The following is a 20,350-nucleotide window of genomic DNA, read 5'->3' as shown; positions in this document are numbered from 1 at the left end:
TTTGATAATAATTTTTATATATTTAATTTTCAGAGCTTGTTTTTAATCCGAATATAACATATTTATATGTTTTTGGAATCAGCAAATGATGGAAAATAAGATAAACGTAAATTTGGATCGTTTTATAAATTTTTATTTTTTTTTACAATTTTCAGATTTTTAATGACCAAAGTCATTAATTAATTTTTAAGCCACCAAGCTGAAATGCCATACCGAAGTCCGGGCTTCGTCGAAGAGTACTTGACCAAAATTTCAACCAATTTGGTTGAAAAATGAGGGCGTGACAGTGCCGCCTCAACTTTCACGAAAAGCCGGATATGACGTCATCAAAGACATTTATCAAAAAAATGAAAAAAACGTTCGGGGATTTCATACCCAGGAACTCTCATGTCAAATTTCATAAAGATCGGTCCAGTAGTTTATCCTGTGAATCGCTCTACACACACACACAGACAGACACACACACACACACACACACACACACACACACACACACACACACACACACATACACCACGACCCTCGTCTCGATTCCCCCCTCTACGTTAAAATATTTAGTCAAAACTTGACTAAATATAAAAACCGATATAACCAAAGGCACACACACACACACACACACACACACACTTTGCTGGTTTGCTGATCAATGTCACAGGAAACGAATGAACAGCAGAAAGCGTGATGAATTCCTGGCCAGAAATCAGTCACAAAGACCTGAAAGTCTGCTGAATGGAACTGGTAAATGTACACATATGAACAGTTGTCAAAATTACTATGTAATACGATATTCGGGTTTTAAAATTGGTAGCAAATTACAACCAATAATGATGTTTTTTGCTTCGGCATTGAAACAATGTTCACTATTTACTAACAAAATAATTACGAAATAAACACAAAACCAAATCAGTGAGGCAGAGGGGACAAAAAGCCGAGCGGGTGTGTGTGTGTGTGTGTGTGCGTGTGTGTGTGTGTGTGTGCCTGTGTGTGTGTGAGTGTGTGTGTGTGTGCCAGTGTGTGTATGTGTGTGTGGGTGTGTGTGCGTGTGTGTAGAGCGATTGAGACCAAACTACTGGACCGATCTGTCGAACCCACAGAATAAAACTGCACGCACTGCAGTGTTTTCAGTCACGAGAATAAAACAGCTTCGTCAATCCACGCGGCAAGGAAGTCGCGCAATTTTTGCGTGCAACACGAAGTAAACAGACATGCAAGAAGAGCGACGGGTTCAAGTTTAGGTCGCTCCAGGAGAAAAATTCTTTTGGATGTTGGCCTTTAACTGTATAGGACGGTTGCCGGGTTGGGACTAATCCTATACTTTCCCTTGATCAGATCAAGTTTGTGCAAGTAACTTTGTAATAGGGAAGTTAGGTTCAAATTATGGACCTGAATGCTTTACTTTGCTTTGAACAGTCGTTTTTCTTTGCATATAATATAACAGTTTTGGTGTTTCTTCTTCGATATCATTCCAGGGTTTATTTTACAATCAGTAGCATAGTTTATGTGTCTGGCTTTGCAGCTAACACTCTAGATCAAAGTCTTTCGGTTTGACATAGGTCGTAACTATGCTAGCAACATGTAGTTAAGGGTATACACGGCTGTTCACATCCATGAGCACGAGTATTAACCATGTGCTACTTTTTGCTTCTACTTTATCACGCTGTGTTGAACACTGCTTACAGGACGGGTGTTAATAAGTGGAACTCTTTAGTACAAGCGCGTCACCAGTAAGTGTTTCTGGTTTACAACTCGTGTATGTTTTTTTCGTCTGCACAACTCACCCAGATATAGTGTGGTACAACTCCATGGTTGGGTTTTCAATCAGCCGCATGGTTTCTGTGCCTGGAATGGCTGTGCAACCCCAAACTCGTCGATCCCCAATTCGGAAGCTAATGAATACCGATTGTGATCTGAGAGTTTAGTGGTGGTCAGTTAGCTGTCTGTAAAGGACGTGTAGCCTGCAGGTTAAGTCGTAAGCCGTGTCAGATTATCGCGAAATTGATGAGTAAAACGCCGATTAAACCCTCTGGACACACTTGGGAGGGGGGGGGGGGGTAGGGAGGGCGGGAGGATCCGTCATCTTGTTGAACAGGCGGAAGGTGAAGAGAGGGGCGCTATTTCTGTCTTCCTTTATGTGATTATTTTGGTGTGTTTTTGTCTTTGATTCTTTTTTTAATTCTTATCTTTCTATCTTGTTCTTTCTTTCTTTCTTTCCTTCTTTCTTTCTTTCCTCATTTCTTTCTTTGTTCAATCTCTTATTCTTTCTTTCTTTCTTTCTTTCTTTCTTTCTTACTTTTGGTGATATATCTTTTCTTATCTGTTTCAATTGAGTGATCATGCAGTGTTATAGCTCAACCAAGTCAAAACCTTATATTTCCTGAAATGGCAAAATTGTTCACAGTCTGCCATTGAACCTGTTTTGAACAGTGAAATAACCCTTTAGTCCGAATCTAAAATTCACAACAGGGAATCTATTTGTAGAGGAAACAAGGGACAGTGCGGGCTGGTCAGGTTTGTTTTTTCTTATTTTAAGAACGCTTTGATATTATTTGGGTTTAGGCCTGCGCGCCGCAAATTGAACAGCATTGTTTTGGTGATTGTAATTTCCTTCCCTCATCAAAACGAGAAAGGGGCATGCAGGGGCACAAAGTCCCGGGGGGAGGGAGCTGAACCCCGGGGTACAGTCCTCCTGGAAACGGCAATCCAGACCCCGCTTTGTCCGCCTCAATTGCCAATCTTCCCCCCTTTCGTTCGATCCAACATGCTACCTCTGAGAGAACGCAGGCAGCGAAAAATAAAAATAAAACATGCATGTGCCCGCGCACACGCATGCACACAGATACGCACGCACGCATAGTATACACACAAACCGGCATTGACGAACACACACGCACATACACACACACATACACACAGACACACACAGACACAGGCACACATGCACACACACGCGCGCGCGCACTCACACACACACACACACACACACGTACATACACACACACACACACACACACACACACACGCACACGCACACACAAACGATTGGGGGTGGGGTGAGATTAGATTAAGTGTATCAATTTGCGAGTGAGACTTGTTAGATTAAACCTTCCTGACTTCTTGTTTTGTCCGGACTGCGAGTAAATTGATCATCAAGTGATTATGGAGTGCAGGCGATATGTCACCGGCTTGTTTATGTTGCCGTCCGCTTCCTGGACCAGAGTTTTGAAGGTTGTTGAGGGTTTGACAGACGATCGACATCGACAGATTGAAGTCACGACATGCACCCACGGGGCACCGTTAAGTGTCTAGCCTTTATGTGCAGGATGACTGGGGAAATCATGTGTTCAAAATCTTGTTATGGGTGTGAAATATTTGATGTAGCGATTTTTTTTTTAAAAGAAGCTGAGTTGTTGTGACATTCACGTTGCAGTGTGCAATAGTCCCGTTACTTTGATTTCCTTTTCTTGTTTTTTTTTATTGGGGGGGGGGGGGGGTAGGAGGTGAGAGTGTTATTGTGAAGTATTTGTGCTGCTGAACTACGTCCAGAGAGTAGTTTATCAAATTGTGCTTGGGTTCTGCTTCGGGTTTGGTCTGTGTCTGCGCAATGTTTTGCCCATTGAACACTCATGCAGTTTAGCCTACACTATATATCATGACAAATAAGGATGTTCTAATCCTGCTACGACGATGATTCGATATTGTGTAATCGTGAAGTTCTTGTTTTGCTGCCGAATTGTGTTGACAGTTGTGTAAATATTCAGTTCTGATTTTAATCCATTGGCCGTAGGGTGACTGCTGATGTTGACAATCGTTTGATGAAATACTCAGGCCTGCAATAATCCTGATGGAGCTTTGATGCTTTTTAGCGTTGGAATTCACTCAGACGTCGATAGCGCTTTGAGGTGTATTTCAACAATTAAATCGACCAGCAATAAACACTGTTTTCTTCACAGTCAGATGCAGGCCTCCGCAGCACTTAGAGGTTGATAGTAACAATCGACGCTCAGTGAACACACAGCTGTTTTCACGCCAGCTGAAGCAACAGCCAGGACCGTACACCAGCACGCCGTCACACAAGAGTTAAAACCAAAGAGTTTGCTGGTAAATAAGAGTTAACTTTGCTGGTAAATAAGAGGTAAACATCGTTGGTAAATCAGTAATTAAAGAGTCAAACTTAAACATCGCCGGCGTCCCGCCTCGCCTTGTAGAAGAGCAGAGATTGAAGAGGACTCTTGTCTACAAAGACGTATCGGCTCCCCCTTCTCTTTGAACATTCAGCCAGCCTTCCCGATGTGTTGCACTTAGTAGGTATTATAGTAGTCGAGTGGCCGTACAGTTCTCAAGAGGCGTTGGTAGCGTGTTAAATTAGCTGTTCGTGTTGAAAATTACATCCCTTATAGGCCTCCGAAGATGGAGTACAGTTGCCCATAAGGCGTGGTGTTTGAAGACGGGGGGTCTTGTAATCGTTTCTTCTTTCTTTATTTGGTGTTTAGCGTCGTTTTCAACCACGAAGGTTATATCGCGACGGGGAAAAGGGGGAGATGGGATAGAGCCACTTGTTAATTGTTTCTTGTTCACAAAAAGACTAATCAAAAATTTGCTCCAGGGGCTTGCAACGTAGTACAATATATTACCTTACTGGGAGAATGCAAGTTTCCAGTACAAAGGACTTAACATTTCTTACATACTGCTTGACTAAAATCTTTACAAAATTGACTATAATCTATACAAGAAACTCTTAACAAGGGTAAAAAGAGAAACAGAATCCGTTAGTCGCCTCTTACGACATGCTGGGAAGCATCCGGTAAATTCTTCCCCCTAACCCGCGGGAGGTCTTCCAATCGTCCCTGCATGCTTGATGACAGAGCGGTCCTATCTGTACTGAAGGACTTTGCGAGTGTTTAGGGCGGGTATACTTAACAACAACAACACCCGTAAGTGAGGAAATTAGTTCTTATGATAAAGCATCTACACAGAGGCGACGGCATGCAGTTCTTTCTGAAATGCTCACCTTTTTAGCTTTATTGTTTCTGAAGATGTGTGTGAAGGGTTCCAACAGGTTGTGGCTGCTACTCAAAGAGGGTGGGGTTTGGGCTGTTTAACTTGCACAATTGATGTTTTCTCTCTTGAAATTCTACAGTAAATTGTGATCAGTTTATTTCATTGAATAAATATAGACGTAGCTTTGCCTTTGCTTGATCAGTTTTGTACGGTGTGTTAGAAAATGAAGCCTTCTAAGAAACGACAGCTGTGAAGTGTGTCATTGGAGCCAAACATGGCATTCCATGACAACAATTTGATTCATCCAAAGGCGTTTTGTGTTGACAAAATCTGTCCCTTTGATATTTCTATGCGTTCTATATCAGCAATATAAAAAAAAACACGTTCTTAGGTGCGGTTAATATTCCTGGTATGCGTACAAAGCTGATTTTAAATCACGTGACTTTACAGTGCAAAACGTATAACTTGTATTGCGTGGCCTACTAACGCGATTTATGTCTTACCCCTGCTACTCCGTTCTGACACGCCCTATACGACAGCGATTATAAACCGACACACTTGTAGCTGGCTCGAATTAATTTTGTTTTGGTAAACACCGTTAGCCCATAGGGTTTCCGGCTACTGGCTATCATGTTAGGGCTCACGGGCTTGACGTTGTAGTTTTGTCTTGAAGTGAAGCTTGAAGTTTGTTTCGCTTTCTCTTTGTCTGTCCCTATCTCCCGATGCCGTAACCAGATTGTCGGTGGCATGAGAGTCACAACAAGGCACGCGAGGCAACAACATTCCATTAGCTGCAGTTAAAATGTTGACGGTTAAGATATCGGGGTACACAACCCTCCAACGGGTGGATTGTTTAGACACGGGTAATCAGGCGAGGGGGAGGAATCAGGGTCGGGTGGGTGATACCCGTACCCGGGGTGGGGGCGTGGGTAACGGAGCTGACAGGCTGGCATTGTACGCAGGATCAATATTTTGAGGGGGATGTTTTGGGGAGTGAGGGGATCTAGACACGGCGAAACCTCACGTTCGTTTCCTCTCCTATGTTGCAGGGCTTCCAGCGACTTGGTTCGTCAGAGCGCTACCCCGAGGCACAATCCTCCTCACCCCTTGCACAGGCTGAGCTAGCAGAAGACGCGACACTCCGTTACAACTGTTGAACCACACAGCACGTTTCGCTGTCGTGCGCTGCCTGCCTGAGCTTCTTACTATAGAGAGCTGTCTCTTTTCGTTACTGGAAGCTGACAAGAGGAAAGACACAAATCTTTGTCACTGCTTGGAATATATTGTGTTTTGACGATGTGCTGCTGATTTTATTTCGAGGAAGAGACTTTAAATCCGTGTGTGTGCCTAGTTCAGCAGCAGATACAAACCAAGGAGATAAAGTGAAGTAAGGACAGCCATGAAGGTTTTTCACAAAAGAATCTTATACTCTTGATATTCAGCAGTTTCTGAATATCAAACTTTTCACAGACTGTGTTCAAACGGACATACGCGTAGGCGTATCAGAATGAAAACAACGTACAAAATGATCCGGCTTGTGTCTCTCGTGACTCTAGCGCTGCTGGTACAGAGCCAGAGCCAGGATTTCTTCAGGCTGACCTACAACATCACGGAGGAGCAAGAACCAGGCATCTTCGTAGGCAACACTGCTCTGGACACTGGGCTCTTCAACAGCGCGAACAGCCAGGACTTCCAGGACCTCAAGTTCGAGCTGTTCGCCAGCGGAGACGACAACGCCAAGTTCTTTTCTATCGACGAACAGAACGGCGTGGTGCGGACCAAGGCTCGTATCGACAGGGAGGCTGTGTGTGGCAACGAGGTGGACTGCACCATGATCCTCAACATGGGCGTGTACAGGAAGACCTCCCAGGATGGCGAGTTCGACTTCTACCGGTCCATCGAGGTGGTGGTCCGGGTGGAGGACAGGAACGACAACGCACCTGAGTTCCCCCAGAAAGTGGTGACCCTCGCCTTGCCGGAGAACATGCCGGCACCGTACAAGCTTTACACCAGCGTGGCCACGGACCCGGACAAGGAGGGTCCCAACTCCAACATCACCTACGATTTCGAAAGCACGTCGGACATCTTCTCGCTAGAAGTGGAGCGGAACCCGGAGAACGGCTTGACGGACCTGATCGTCAAGGTCAACCAGATGTTGGACAGAGAAGCTGCGGATTCCTACTACGTCAGAATCGTGGCGTCCGACGGTGGCTCCCCCAGGCAGTCGGGGTCCGTTCTCATCAACATCGCCGTCACGGACCGCAACGACAACGCCCCTGTCTTCATGTCCTCCAACTACACCGTCAACGTCAACGAGAACGCCTCCATCCGCGAGCCTATTCTGATCGTGTCCGCTGTTGACCAGGACATTAACGACAACGGCCAGGTCCTGTACAAGCTGGGTGCGCGTGTGGACGACGAGATCAAGCAGCACTTTCAGATCGGGGAGACTGACGGCAAGGTCTACCTCACCCGGCCCGTCGACTTCGAGACCAAGGACAAGTTCGTCTTCGTCATCGATGCCTTGGACAGAGGCAACCCACCCCAGTCTTCCTCCGCCTACATCATCGTCAACATCATCGACGTCAACGACAACGCCCCGGAGATCTTCCTCAACCTGTCCCCCGATGGCACGGACATCACGGAGCACGAGCCAGCGGGCAAGTTCCTCGGGCACTTCTCCGTGTCTGACCAGGACTCCGGTGTCCATGGCGACGTGGTGTGCGAGATCGACGACCCCAACTTCAGGCTGGACCCCTTCGAGGGTCAGCCCAACGTGTACAAGATCGTGCTGGCCATGCCGCTAGACCACGAGGACCTTCCCCGACGCCAGGTCGCCATCCGCTGCCGCGACAGCGACAAGAACCCGCTGCTGGCCACCAAGACGTTCGAGGTCAAGGTGTTGGACATCAACGACAACGCTCCGCACTTCCACACCGCCACCTTCAGAGGCTCTGTCATGGAGAACGAGGCGCCCGCCACCAACGTCGTGCAGCAGACACTCACCGACGCCAGCGGCAGCAGCAACGTGCTGAGGATTGTGGCCGAGGACCTGGACAGCGGGGACAACGGGAGGGTGACGTACTCCATCCCCGTGCCCACCAACTTCTCCATCGACGCGCTGACCGGGACCCTCAGCACGCTGGTGACGTTCGACCGCGAGGTGCAGGCCCAGTACACCTTCCCCGTCGTGGCGGAAGACCACGGGGAAAGCCCGCTCTCCGCCACCGCCACCGTCATCATCACCATTCAGGACAAGAACGACCACCCGCCGAAGTTCGCGCAGCCCATCTACTTCCTCGATGTGCAGGAGAACATGGAGCCCGGGTCGGTGTGCGGAACGATCATGGCGCTGGACGAAGACTCCGGCTCCAACGCCAGGGTGGTGTACTCTATCGTCCGTGACGACGACAGCAGCAGGTTCTTCTCTGTTAACCGCGACACCGGGGAGGTGACCACGAACCAGCTGCTGGACCGGGAGACGAGGGACTCCTACTCCTTCACGCTGGAGGCGCAGAACCCGTCCAACGCGGACTTCAGGGACACCACGCGGGTCATGGTCAGCGTGGTGGACGACAACGACCACCCCCCGGTCATCAGCAACCCCTCCCCCACCAACAACACAATCACCCTCCCCAACAACACCACCGTGGGGTCCCTCATCCTCAGAGTGCGAGCCACGGACGGCGACGATCCTAAAGACACCTCGTTTGAGTACACCATCCCTGGCAGCGCGAAAGGAAGCCTGTTCCAAGTCATCACCGTCACTGGAGAACTCATCTTGGCCAGAGAGATTCGCCCGCAGGACGCCAAGACCCACGAACTCCTCATCGTCGTCAGCGACGGGGGTTCGAACCCGCGGTCAGCCACGGCTACACTTTTGGTGACCATTCCGGCGGAGGGCATGCCAGCGGCGGCCACGGCCAACATTCTGAACGAGCCCAACGTCATCATCATCGTCGTCATCATCGTGGTGACGTTGCTGGTGGCGATACTGGTCTTCATCGCCATTTGCTGCATCTACCGCAGAGACAGGAAGAGGACGGCGGGTCGACAGCAGCAGAGACACGTGAGTCTGTGTGTTTGTTTGTTTGTCTACATTCGGGACTGTTTGTGTGTGTGTGTGTGTGTGTGTGTGTGTGTGTTTGTTTGTTAAATTTTGGGACGGTTTCTTTATGAATTTGGGGACTGTTCGTTTGTGTGTTTGTTTAAAAAAAATATTTTCGGGACGGCTTCTTTGTTTGTTTGTTTGTTTGTTTGTTAGTATTTTATCTTTTTAGACGATTTTTTTGTTGTTGTCTAATTTAGGGACTGTGTGTTCATTCATATGATTGACCCACAAACACGCACTAGTTTTCAACACCTCTTTGCTGACCAGGTGAAGGACAAGATGTACCAAGCTGCCCACTGGGTGAGCACCCACTCCCTGCCCCCCGGTGACCCCAACGGATCCCCCGTTCACGAGACTTCGCGAAGTTCTGACGGCATGGGGGATAAGAAGGGTAAGAAGGAAGTCAGCTTCTCTCTGGACGAAGACATGGAGAAGGAGGGAGACCCCGACACCAGTGGGTCCCTGGGGTCCGTTTTCTCTGCTCCCACTTCTGGCGCTCCTGATAACAACAATTTGGTGAGTATTTGGTGTGGTGCTTGGTCATTTGTTGTTGTTGTTGTTACTTTGGAAAACAACATATTTTTTGTCGCATCGTACGTGAAGTACTGACTGACAGTGGTTTGATTTGATGTGATGTCTGTCTGTCTGTCTGTCTGTCTGTCTGTCTGTCTGTCTGTCGTGTGTCTGTCCGTCTGTTTTGTTACCCACCTTTTTAACGCAAATCTCTGATGCCGTCCAAGTCGCTCCTGATTGTTGTTGTGCTTTTCTGTTTTCTATCTCTCACTCTATGTGTCAATTCCTTTTTCCGGGCCAGGCTGTAGAGCTATTCTTCTCTTTGTCTAGCTGTTTAGTCATCATTGTTTACACTTGTGCTTCCGTTTGATTTTCTATCCGATTGAAATTTGAATGTCAGTTGACTACAAAGTTTTGAAATGAGATTAGTTCATACAACCCAGCATTTCCCCTTTCACTCCGTTACCAATCCGTGTTCAACATTGTCAACATTTCACGCAACACTTGCATAAGATAGACCCAGGTGGGCTTCCTGTTACAGCTCTCTCTCAAAACAGTAAACCCTCTAACCGCATAACGTCGATAGTAAAAACCAGAGCTACGGACATCGTGTGTTTTTTTCTCACCGCCTCCAAGTGTACACACCTTTTCTGCAGGCGTTCAAAGGGCGTGAAGAAGGTGAAATACCTGGCTGAAGCAGGTGTGTTAGGGCAGGTGAGTGGCAGTGGAGGGGCAGGTAAGGGCAGGTAAGGGCAGCTTGGTCCGGGTGTTGAAGATTAGGTGCTGAAGTGGTCAGAAGCACTTTACCTGCTTCCGTGGTCGACTGCTGAGATGTTTGATCGTGAAGTTGGGGGGAAATCTTCAGCTTTCTCTCCTACCCACCCACCCACCCCCACTCCTTGTTTTCCCCCTTTTTTTTTTTTATTTGCATGAATTAATCAGGAAAGTCCTCTTTTTCTTGTTCTTGTCAGAGCAATATTGTATTCGAAGTGGTGCCTTCTCCTGTTTCATTCTATTGTGTTCTTTTTTCGAAAACGGATTGCCTTTGTGCTAAGACGCTTAACACTACAATCAGGCTACCACAACGTTGATCTGAGTGTACAATTAGGCTACCAGAACGCTGATCTGAGTGTTTAATTAAATTGTTAAATTACTCAAACTAGAGGAAAAAGCAGTAACATTGCCGGGGATCGAAATACAGAAGAAGGAAAAGAGTTCATTTAATATTCCTCTGACGGTTGCGTTGTACTACATTTTTGCATAACAAAACTGTTGTGATCTTACAGACACTTTTTGTTTTAACGAATTTTTTTTTTATCTCGTTGGCGACAATTTCAGTTCAGGTAGTTCAACATCATCTCCAAAACAAACAGTTCTGTCTGCATATGCGGCATAGGTAGAGGTAGTTCTCGGAAGAACAAAAGCTGGTAGACTGCAAATTATCTCCAAAGAAAACTGCTAGGGATTGCAAGAGCCGCATAGTTCCACGGAAAGAGAAGAAGTTCTGCAAACATACCAACCTTAGCGACAGTAGCAGGAAGGAGGTCTACAGGTATTCCACGGGAGTTGAGGGAAGGGGTGGGGGTAACCCGGGGGGGTGGGGGGGTGGGGAGGGGGGTGGGTAACCCCAGCAGGTGTAAACAGCTCGACTATTAGCACAAGTGTTGGGAAAGTAGAAATATTGGTACAAGCCTTTGTGACTCGCACAAAGCAACCTACCGCTGGTTTACCCGTAGGCACCCTGTTGAAAACCTTTCTGGCTTCCCCCACAGAAGCTATGACCAGCGATCTTCTATACTACAGTCCTGGTCTGGCTTTTCGCATTCAGCGGAGGTGCGGGACCAGTTCTGTCGTATTGGATGAAAAGGACCAATGCAATAACAGAAAGCCATGACCATGAATCTGGTTATTGACACCATAGCAAACGGTGGAACTTTTGAAAACCAATTACGATTAAGTTTCACAGCGTTTGGTCAAGAAAAGTATACCTTGTCGGTCTTTATGGTTTTCAGAGGTTTTAACGAAAGTAAATACAATAATGCAAACAGTTGTTTTTGACATTGTTGCCACGAAACAGAAAGTTATACATCCACCTTTCCCTGGGGGAAAAAAAACCGTCTTCTAATGTATTATTTTGTAACCTGGTGTTAGTTCAGTTCATTTCCACCGTAAGCGGCGTATGGCTGCCTGAATGGCGGGGTAAAAACGGTCATACACGTAAAAACATGAGTAAAGGTGAGAGTTTCAGCCCATGAACGAAGAAGAAGAAGAAGCTCAGTTCAGAAAACGTTCCATTTTATTGTGATGAGAAGGCCAATACTTAAACACACGCTAAAAAGCGCCCAAAGCAGCCATCATTCTCATGGTCAGTAATCTACCAACAAAGGATCTAGATTTTTATCTTTTAAAGCAGTGTGAGTAAATTGTATAGCTCACGGGATTTGGCTTGACCTAAAGCTACCACTCCTCTCACTTACATAGAGGGGGAATCGAGACGAGGGTCGTGGTGTATGTGTGTGCGTGTGTGTGTGTGTGTGTGTGTGTGTAGAGCGATTCAGAGGAAACTACTGGACCGATCTTTATGAAATTTTACATGAGAGTTCCTGGGTATGATATCCCCGGACGTTTTTTTTCTTTTTTTCGATAAATGTCTTTGATGACGTCATATCCAGCTTTTTGTAAAAGTTGAGGCGGCACTGTCACACCCTCATTTTTCAATCAAATTGATTGAAATTTTAGCCAAGCAATCTTCGACGAAGGCCGGACTTCGGTATTGCATTTCAAATTGATGGCTTAACAATTAATTGAGGACTTTGGTCATTAACAATCTGAACATTGTAATTAAAAAAAAACATTTTATAAAACGATCCAAATTTACGTTTATCTTATTTTTCATCATTTTCTGATTCCAAAAACATATAAATATGTTATATATGGATTAAACACAAGCTCTGAAAATTAAAAATATAAAAATTATGATCAAAATCAAATTTCCGGAATCGATTTAAAAACAGTTTCATCTTATTCCTTGTCGGTTCTTGATTCCAAAAACATATAGATATGATATGTTTGGATTAAAAACACACTCAGAAAGTTAAAACGAAGAGAGGTACAGAAAAGCGTGCTATGCAGCACAGCGAAACCACTACCGCGCTAAACAGTCTCGTCAGTTTTACTGCGTTTTGCACGAGCTGTGGACTACGGTCATTGTGAAAAAATGCAGTGCGTTCACTTTCATTCTGTGAGTTCCACAGCTTGACTAAATGTGGTAATTTTGCCTTACGCGATTTGTTCTTCTTCTTCTTCTGCGATCCCAGCCACTCCTCTCGCAATAAAGGGATATTGAAGTTAAAGAATCATCGTCGAATCAGTCTGTACTAAATCCCTTCAACAATAGAGAGAGAGAGAGAGAGACTGAAGTGAAAGAATTATCTTCGAATTAGTCAGTAGTACAACCCAACCATTTTCCGAAAGGTACTGTTTAACCCTGCAGAGGCTTAACAAAATCGTCGTCCTCTGCTGCTGTTCCTTTTACCTCCCCCCGCTGTTGTAACTGTGGTTTTGTTCGCCCCCCTGCCGATGTAACCGTAGTTTTTCTCGCTCTTTTGTCGCTGTAAGAGCGGTTTTGGGAACAGCATTCCCCCGTAGAGTCTTCTTTCCCCTGTCGCGCCTGTTGACAGGGTGAAATTAGCCGTACACATGTCTCCCGTTCCCTTGGGGCACAGCGAAAATGAACAAGTCGCGTAAGGCGAAAATACAACATTTAGTCAAGCTCAGTCGAACTCACAGAATGAAACTGAACGCATTGCATTTTTTCCGCAAGACCGTACACTCGTAGCATCGTCTGTCCACCGCTCGTGACAAAGGCAGTGAAATTAACAATACAGAAAAGCGCGGTAGCGGTTGCGCTGAGGAGGATAACCCGCTTTTCTATATCTCTATTCGTTTTAACTCTAGCTCTCTGAACGTGCTTTTAATCCAAACATATCATATCTATATGTTTTTGGAATCAGGAACGGACAAGGAATAAGATGAAATTGTTTTAAAATCGATTTCGGAAATTTAATTTTAATCATAATTTTTATATTTCTAATTTTCAGAGCTTGTTTTTAATCCGAATATAACATAATTATATGTTTAATTTTTGGAATCAGAAAACAATGAAGAATACGATAAACGTATTTTTGGATCGTTTTATAAAAAAACAATTTTCAGATTTTTAATGACCAAGCCTCCAAGCTGAAATGCAATACCAAAGTCCGGCCTTCGTCGAATATTGCTCTGCCAAAATTTCAATCAATTTTATTGAAAAATGAGGGTGTGACAGTGCCGCCTCAACTTTTACAAAATGCCGGATATGACGTCATCAAAGACATTTATCGAACGCATAAAAAATATATCCGGAAATATCATTCCAAGGAACTCTCATGTAAAATTTCAAAAAGATCGGTCCAGTAGTTTAGTCTGAATCGCTCTACACACACACACACACACACACACACACACACACAGACAGACAGACACACACACACACACACACACAGACAGACAGACACACACACACACACACACGCATACACCATGACCCTCGTCTCGATTCCCCCCTCTATGTTAAAACATTTAGTCAAAACTTGACTAAATGTAAAAAGCGCCGAGACTTCAGTTCCGATTTGTTAAGGAGTCCGTTTTACTTCTGCTCTTCTGTTTCGTTCTGTCATTCTGTGTTGTTCTTCTGGCGTTTTTGTTATTCGCCCTGTCATCTGTTACATTGCTGTCTCTGTCTTTTGCGCTCTCTGTGTCTATGTCTCTCAGTCTTTCTCTGTCTCTATGTCTCTGTCTCTCTCTCTCTTTTTCTCTCTCTCTCTGCATATAAAAAATAACAATGTGTCTTGTGAGCTCTTTGCCGATGACAGTTCCCTTCACTCGTCCTCAAAAACGTTAAATCAGGTGCAATACGATCTTCAACAAGGAATAAATTATGTTTTTAAATGGTGCGTTCAAAATAAAATGACATTACACCCTAAGAAATCAAATAGTATGGTCATGACATCCAGACAGAAACACCAGAGAGCACCCCTTATTCTTAACCTTAAGCTGAACACTGATCCCATAGAGCAGGTTATAATCACACAAGGTATTAGGAATCGTAGTTGACCAGGAGCCTCGGTGGAATGTACATATCAATAATATTTGCAAAAAGCTCTCCAAAAATCTGTATCTTTTATCCAGATTAAAACCCTTTGTAGAAGCGGAAGGTCTAAAAATGTTTTTTGTGGCACACTGCCAATCTTTTATCAATTATGCTTCTACTGTATGGTGCAGTGCGAGCGAAAATCTGCTTAAAAAATTAAATTCCCTGCACAGAAGAGGGGAAAAGCTAATTGTTAATAACCCGTATCTGTCAACGTCAGAAAAGCTTAAAGCTGCTAGTTTACTTTCACTGCAGGAGCAGTTTGACTATAACATTGCAGTGTTAATGTACAAGGCACTCCATGGGCTAGCACCACCATACTTGAATGCATTCATAACCGAGGCTCCTGAGAGATACGGATCAGATAAATATCTACTACCAAGGACCCGTGTAGATCTATATAAAACTAGTTTTGCCTTTGCTGGGCCGTCAAGATGGAACTCTCTTCCTTCGAATGTTAAAACTTGCAAATCTGTAAATATTTTTAAATCTTCTTTAAAAAAACATCTAAACTGTTCTCTGTAAGTACACACCCGCGGTGACATAATCATGTGAATCGTATACTATATTAATATTACTATATAATGATATTCACGTCATATTACATATTCATAGCATATAGTATTCATATTGTTTTACTTCGTATATTAGATTTTGTGTTTCGTGTGGCCGTGGTGCTTATGCTTATTTACTGTACATTTACATGTTATGCCTATATGAATTCATTATATTATGTTGTTTATATGCGTGCGGATGTGTTAGTGTGAATGTAAAGGGCACGTTGTAAGATTAGGCCCTTGGCTTAAAATGTTTACCCTTTATGTCAATAAAATGTTCTAAGTCTAAGTCTCTCTCTCTGTCTCTCTCTCTGTCTCTCTCTCTGCCTCTCTCTCTCTCTCTAACTTGTTTCTGTCTTTCCCCCCCTCTCTCTCTCTCTCTCTTTCTCTCTCTCTCTCTCTCTCTCTCTCTCTGTCTCTCTGTCTCTCTCTGTCTGTCTCTCTCCTTCCTTTTCCTTTTCTTTTGAGAAATGATATATTTTCTCTTTCTTTGCATCTATCTCTCTGTTTCTTCTTCTTCTTCTTGTCGATCACTCAGATGGAAACGCCGGTTCTCCGCGCAAATGTTGCCGTGCGCTGTAGGTCGTCCAGACTGCCACTGATAGAGCTTCCCGTGCACCGTGGTCGCGTCCGCCCAGATCTGGCTCCTGAGGCCATCGTGTAGTGGGCAAGTCTGCAGCAGGTGTTCCGTTGTCATGCTGCCTGTTTGACAAGGGCACTGGTCTGACTGGCCAATTCTGAACGTGGTGAAAAGGTGGTGGTTCATTCGGTTGTGGCCTGTCCGCAGCCTGAATATGAGGACCTGCTCAGACCTTGTGAGCAGGTGAAAGGCGTCGTTTTTGTTGTAGTGTGGGTGCTGCTGCAACCACTTTTTGTGTTGCTTGGCCTTGATGATGGTCTTGGCTTCTTTGAAGGTGGTTGATCTGTCATTCTGGTCCTTCGTAGTGCCCTCCTTTGCCCGAGTATCTGCGGCTTCGTTGCCTAGTATGTTGCAGTGAGAGGGGACCAATTGCAGCACGACTGTGTGGGCTCTGCACAGGGAGGTCAAGGCGGATGACAGGTCATTCAGTTCTTTGTCTCTGGCAGTGTCTAAGGCCTGCAGGACTGACTTTGCGTCGCTGAAGAACACAACGTTGTTGGAGGAGAGTGGACTGTGCTCAATGTGAGCTGCACCTGTCTGGAGCGCTACTGCTTCAGCCTTGAAATTGGTGGAGTAGAGGCCGGTAGCGAGGGAGATGTGTTCTTCTTCTCGACCTCCTGGGTACTTTATGTAGATTCCGGCACCACCACTTCTGACAGCCTGGTCGGCAGATCCGTCAGTGTATACATGAGTCCATTGGTGTTGGGGGTAGGAGTTGTGGATGTGTTCAATGGTGAGAGACTTCAGTTCAGCACAGCTCTGGGAGTCTTTCTTGCCAACGCCAGGAATACTGCAGCGTATCTGGGGTCTCCCTTCATCACTCCAGCTTGGGTTTTCAAGGTATTGGGGGATATCTTTGGGTTGCTGGTCCAGGATATATTGGTGTCTCCTTTCCAACACCCTCGTCTGGTGGATGAAGCTTCCTCTCTTCAGTCTTCCTTTTGTTGGTTGACACAGTCTGTCTTTCTTGGGGTGAGTTGGGAGTCGTTTTAATTTAGCTGCATGTGTGAGGAGTTTGGTGTCCCTTCTGTCTTCCATGGGCTCAAGGCCCATGATGTTTTCCAGCTCTTGGATAGGGGTTGACCGCATGGCGCCAGTGATGATTCTGGCCGCCTGGTTCTGCACCTTGCTGACTCTGTCAAAATTTGACTTGGCTGCTGTGCCCCATGCTGTCACTCCGCACTCAAGTACTGGTCTGACGCTGCCCACGTACATCTTCTTGAGGATTGCTGCATCTGCGCCCCACGTTGTGCCAGTTAGCTTTTTCATTAGTGCTAACCTTAGCTTGGCTCTGGCTTCGACTTTCTCTGTCTGCTGTTTCCAGGTGAGTCGCCTGTCAAAGGTCACGCCAAGGTACGTGGGGGTGTTGTCAGCCTGCAGCGTCTGTCCGCAGAGCTTGAGGTTGGCCTTCAGTTCTTTCGGGGACAGACTAAAGATCGTGTAAGTGGTCTTCCTGGTGTTGATGTTGACGAGCCACTTCTTTGTCCAGTCCTCAAGCACTTTCAGCGCCTCTTGCATCCTGTAGTGTTCTGTTGTGATGTGCTCTTCCGAGCACCAGAGTGATCTCTCTGTTTCAATTGCTAACCTTCTAGCATCGCTCCCTCTTATGTCTTTGTTCACAAAACGTTTCCACTTTTCCTTTCCTTTTAAAATCAAACCTTTATAATTCCCCCGTTCAAGTCTCATATTCGTTCTCCAGATTACAGAGCTGGTTTCGCCAGCATGACCCGCAAAAAGTGCACCAGAGAAACATCAAAAGAGTATAGAACAGTCGGCGGCTACCAGAGTAATTGCCCTTGGTGATGGAATCTTCAGTCTTCGAGGAGCCGGCTTTGATTGAACGGGCGACTGGCTAAAAGCGTGTAATCACAAGATGTTGAAACAAGAGGGGCTAAAGATAGAAGACGGGAAATCAAGCGGAAGTGATCAATAGCCATTGATTGTGTTGATCTTTTTTGAGCTGAAGATCATTGACAAGCTCTTTTATCTTCTTCCTCAAAATGGTGTCACCTTCTTGCTTCCTTGTCGTCCTGATCTTATGTCTATCGTCGCCGTTCTGTCTTTTGTTCTGATTGTTCAGTTTTTGTTTCTTTGGTTTCTTCCTTTTTCTTACTCTTTTTCCTGCCTTCCTTCCTTTATTTCTTTTTTGTTCCTCTCTTTCTTTCCTGTTGTCTTTCTTCCTTCCATCTTTTTTGTTCCTCTCTTTCTTTCCTGTTGTCTTTCTTCCTTCCATCTTTTTTGTTCCTCTCTTTCTTTCCTGTTGTCTTCCTTCCTTCCATCGTTTTTGTTCCTCTCTTTCTTTCCTGTTGTCTTTCTTCCTTCCATCGTTTTTGTTCCTCTCTTTCTTTCCTGTTGTCTTTCTTCCTTCCATCGTTTTTGTTCCTCTCTTTCTTTCCTGTTGTCTTCCTTCCTTCCATCGTTTTTGTTCCTCTCTTTCTTTCCTGTTGTCTTCCTTCCTGCCATCGTTTTTGTTCCTCTCTTTCTTTCCTGTTGTCTTTCTTCCTTCCATCTTTTTTGTTCCTCTCTTTCTTTCCTGTTGTCTTTCTTCCTTCCATCGTTTTTGTTCCTCTCTTTCTTTCCTGTTGTCTTTCTTCCTTCCATCTTTTTTTTTTCCTCTCTTTCTTTCCTGTTGTCTTTCTTCCTTCCACCTTTTCTTCCTTTTTTCCCTTCTTTCTTTTTTTCGTCTTCGTCATCTTATTCCTTCATTTTTGTCATCCCAGCCATCTTTCTTTTATTCCTTTCTCTCCATTTCGTCACCGCCTTCTTACTTTATTCATTACTTACCCCTTCTTCCGTCTTTCTATTTGTATGTCTTTCATAGTTTTTGTTCTTCCTTCTCTTCGTTACTTCGTTCCTTGATTCCTTCTTTCCTTTAGTCATCCCTTCCTTCTTTTCTTTGTTATTTCTTTCCTTTCTTTCTTTGCATCTGTCAATCTTTCTTTCTTTCTGTTCTTTCTCTTTTGTTTTCATGACTTCGTTCTTTCATCCCTTTCTTTTTTTTCTGTCTTTCGCCAAAGTCTTTGCAAACATTATAAGATGTTTGATGGGTTGTTGACAGACCAGCTTTTTTGTCGGTCCGAGGGGGAGCATATCGTCTTTTGTTTCATATTTATTGACCAAGGCCGAAGGCCGCGGTCAATAAATATGAAACAAAAGTCGATATGCCCCCCGAGGACCGACAAAAAAGCTGGTCTGGCAACACACCATCAAACATCGTTTTTGTCATCATTTTGGTGGTTCAACATTAAGTGAAAAATCAACACAGGGAGCCATGGTTTAAAACGCGAGTTCTGTTATTATAATGCATGTTCGGGGCCCCAGCACGTTGTTCAAAGCTGGCGTGCGAAAGCAACTTACTGTGTGTGATTTGAGATTATAATGTTGAGACAAGTATGTCAGGTTTGACATGCGAAGTTCTGTAGGTTCCGACTACAGAGTGGTGTGTGAAACCAACAGTAAGCGCCTTTGAGACGATAGTGCCCACATGTTGCATTCGAGCGATGGGATTGTCGTATTTCAAACGATGTGATTTGCTTGCACAGTCAGCGTTGACCATCTCACAACAGATCTGTTATGTGGATTATCGTGCGACGTTCGAGTCGGGGGCAAGGAATCGCAGGAAGCAAAGATGAGTCTTTTTCCATTGTCACCTTTCTTTCCGGTTGTTGGTGCATATAATATTGTGCGGACAAAATGATGCGACGGCGAGTGTTTTTTGCCTCCAAGATTTTGTGGTGTGGGTATTGTTTTGCTCGTTTCATACCCACACCAAAACCTGAAACACACCCCACCCCACCCTCCCCCTCCCTCACAATCAGTCCATGAACACAAACACTGACACACACACATTAATGATCAAGTTACCCCCCCCCCCAACCCTTCACTTGCACACCTGCAACGCAGACGATCATATTATTGATTAAATATAGGTCAGTGTTGGGTTTTTTGTTCTTGTTTGTGTTATTGCAGAATCGGTTTTCTCTTATTGCTACACGTGTCTCTTCATTACATTTCACCATCGCCCTACCACCCTGCCCCTCTCGGTATTCCACCCCTCGGTTTTCAGTGGTAAATATTAGTAATCGAATATATTGAAGCTACGTTGAGTCAAAGGTCACAGAAGATTTGCATCGTGCAGCACTGCACGAATTGGGTCAAAGGACACAAACGATTTGCGTCGTGCCGCGAAGGAAAGATAATCGCGATCTTGTTTCTCATTGCCTCTCTGTTTTTCATTAGACTTGTCATTCTGCTTGCTCGGCTTTGTCAGATGTCTTCATTTCTTGTTGCTATGTTCTTTGCTTTTTTATTATTATTTTTTTATTTGCGCTTAGTTTATC

At 45.0% G+C, this 20,350-nt stretch overlaps 1 protein-coding gene across 3 annotated transcripts in view; it reads left to right on the top strand.

The window, feature by feature from the left end:
• The window catches only part of LOC138968326 (protocadherin-1-like), a 144,291-nt gene that overhangs the window by 96,706 nt on the left and 27,235 nt on the right, over positions 1 to 20,350 (top strand). For all 3 annotated transcript variants that reach the window (XM_070340880.1, XM_070340882.1, XM_070340881.1), the window contains 2 exons: positions 6,048 to 9,067; positions 9,377 to 9,625. In XM_070340880.1, the coding sequence (XP_070196981.1) occupies positions 6,506 to 9,067; positions 9,377 to 9,625 (2,811 nt within the window). In that variant the 5' untranslated portion in view covers positions 6,048 to 6,505. The remainder of the gene's footprint in view (positions 1 to 6,047; positions 9,068 to 9,376; positions 9,626 to 20,350) is intronic.

The sequence above is a fragment of the Littorina saxatilis genome, linkage group LG6 (genome assembly GCF_037325665.1).
Source record: "Littorina saxatilis isolate snail1 linkage group LG6, US_GU_Lsax_2.0, whole genome shotgun sequence".
Lineage (NCBI taxonomy): Eukaryota > Metazoa > Mollusca > Gastropoda > Littorinimorpha > Littorinidae > Littorina > Littorina saxatilis.
This window is presented reverse-complemented; position numbering and strand designations above follow the sequence as displayed.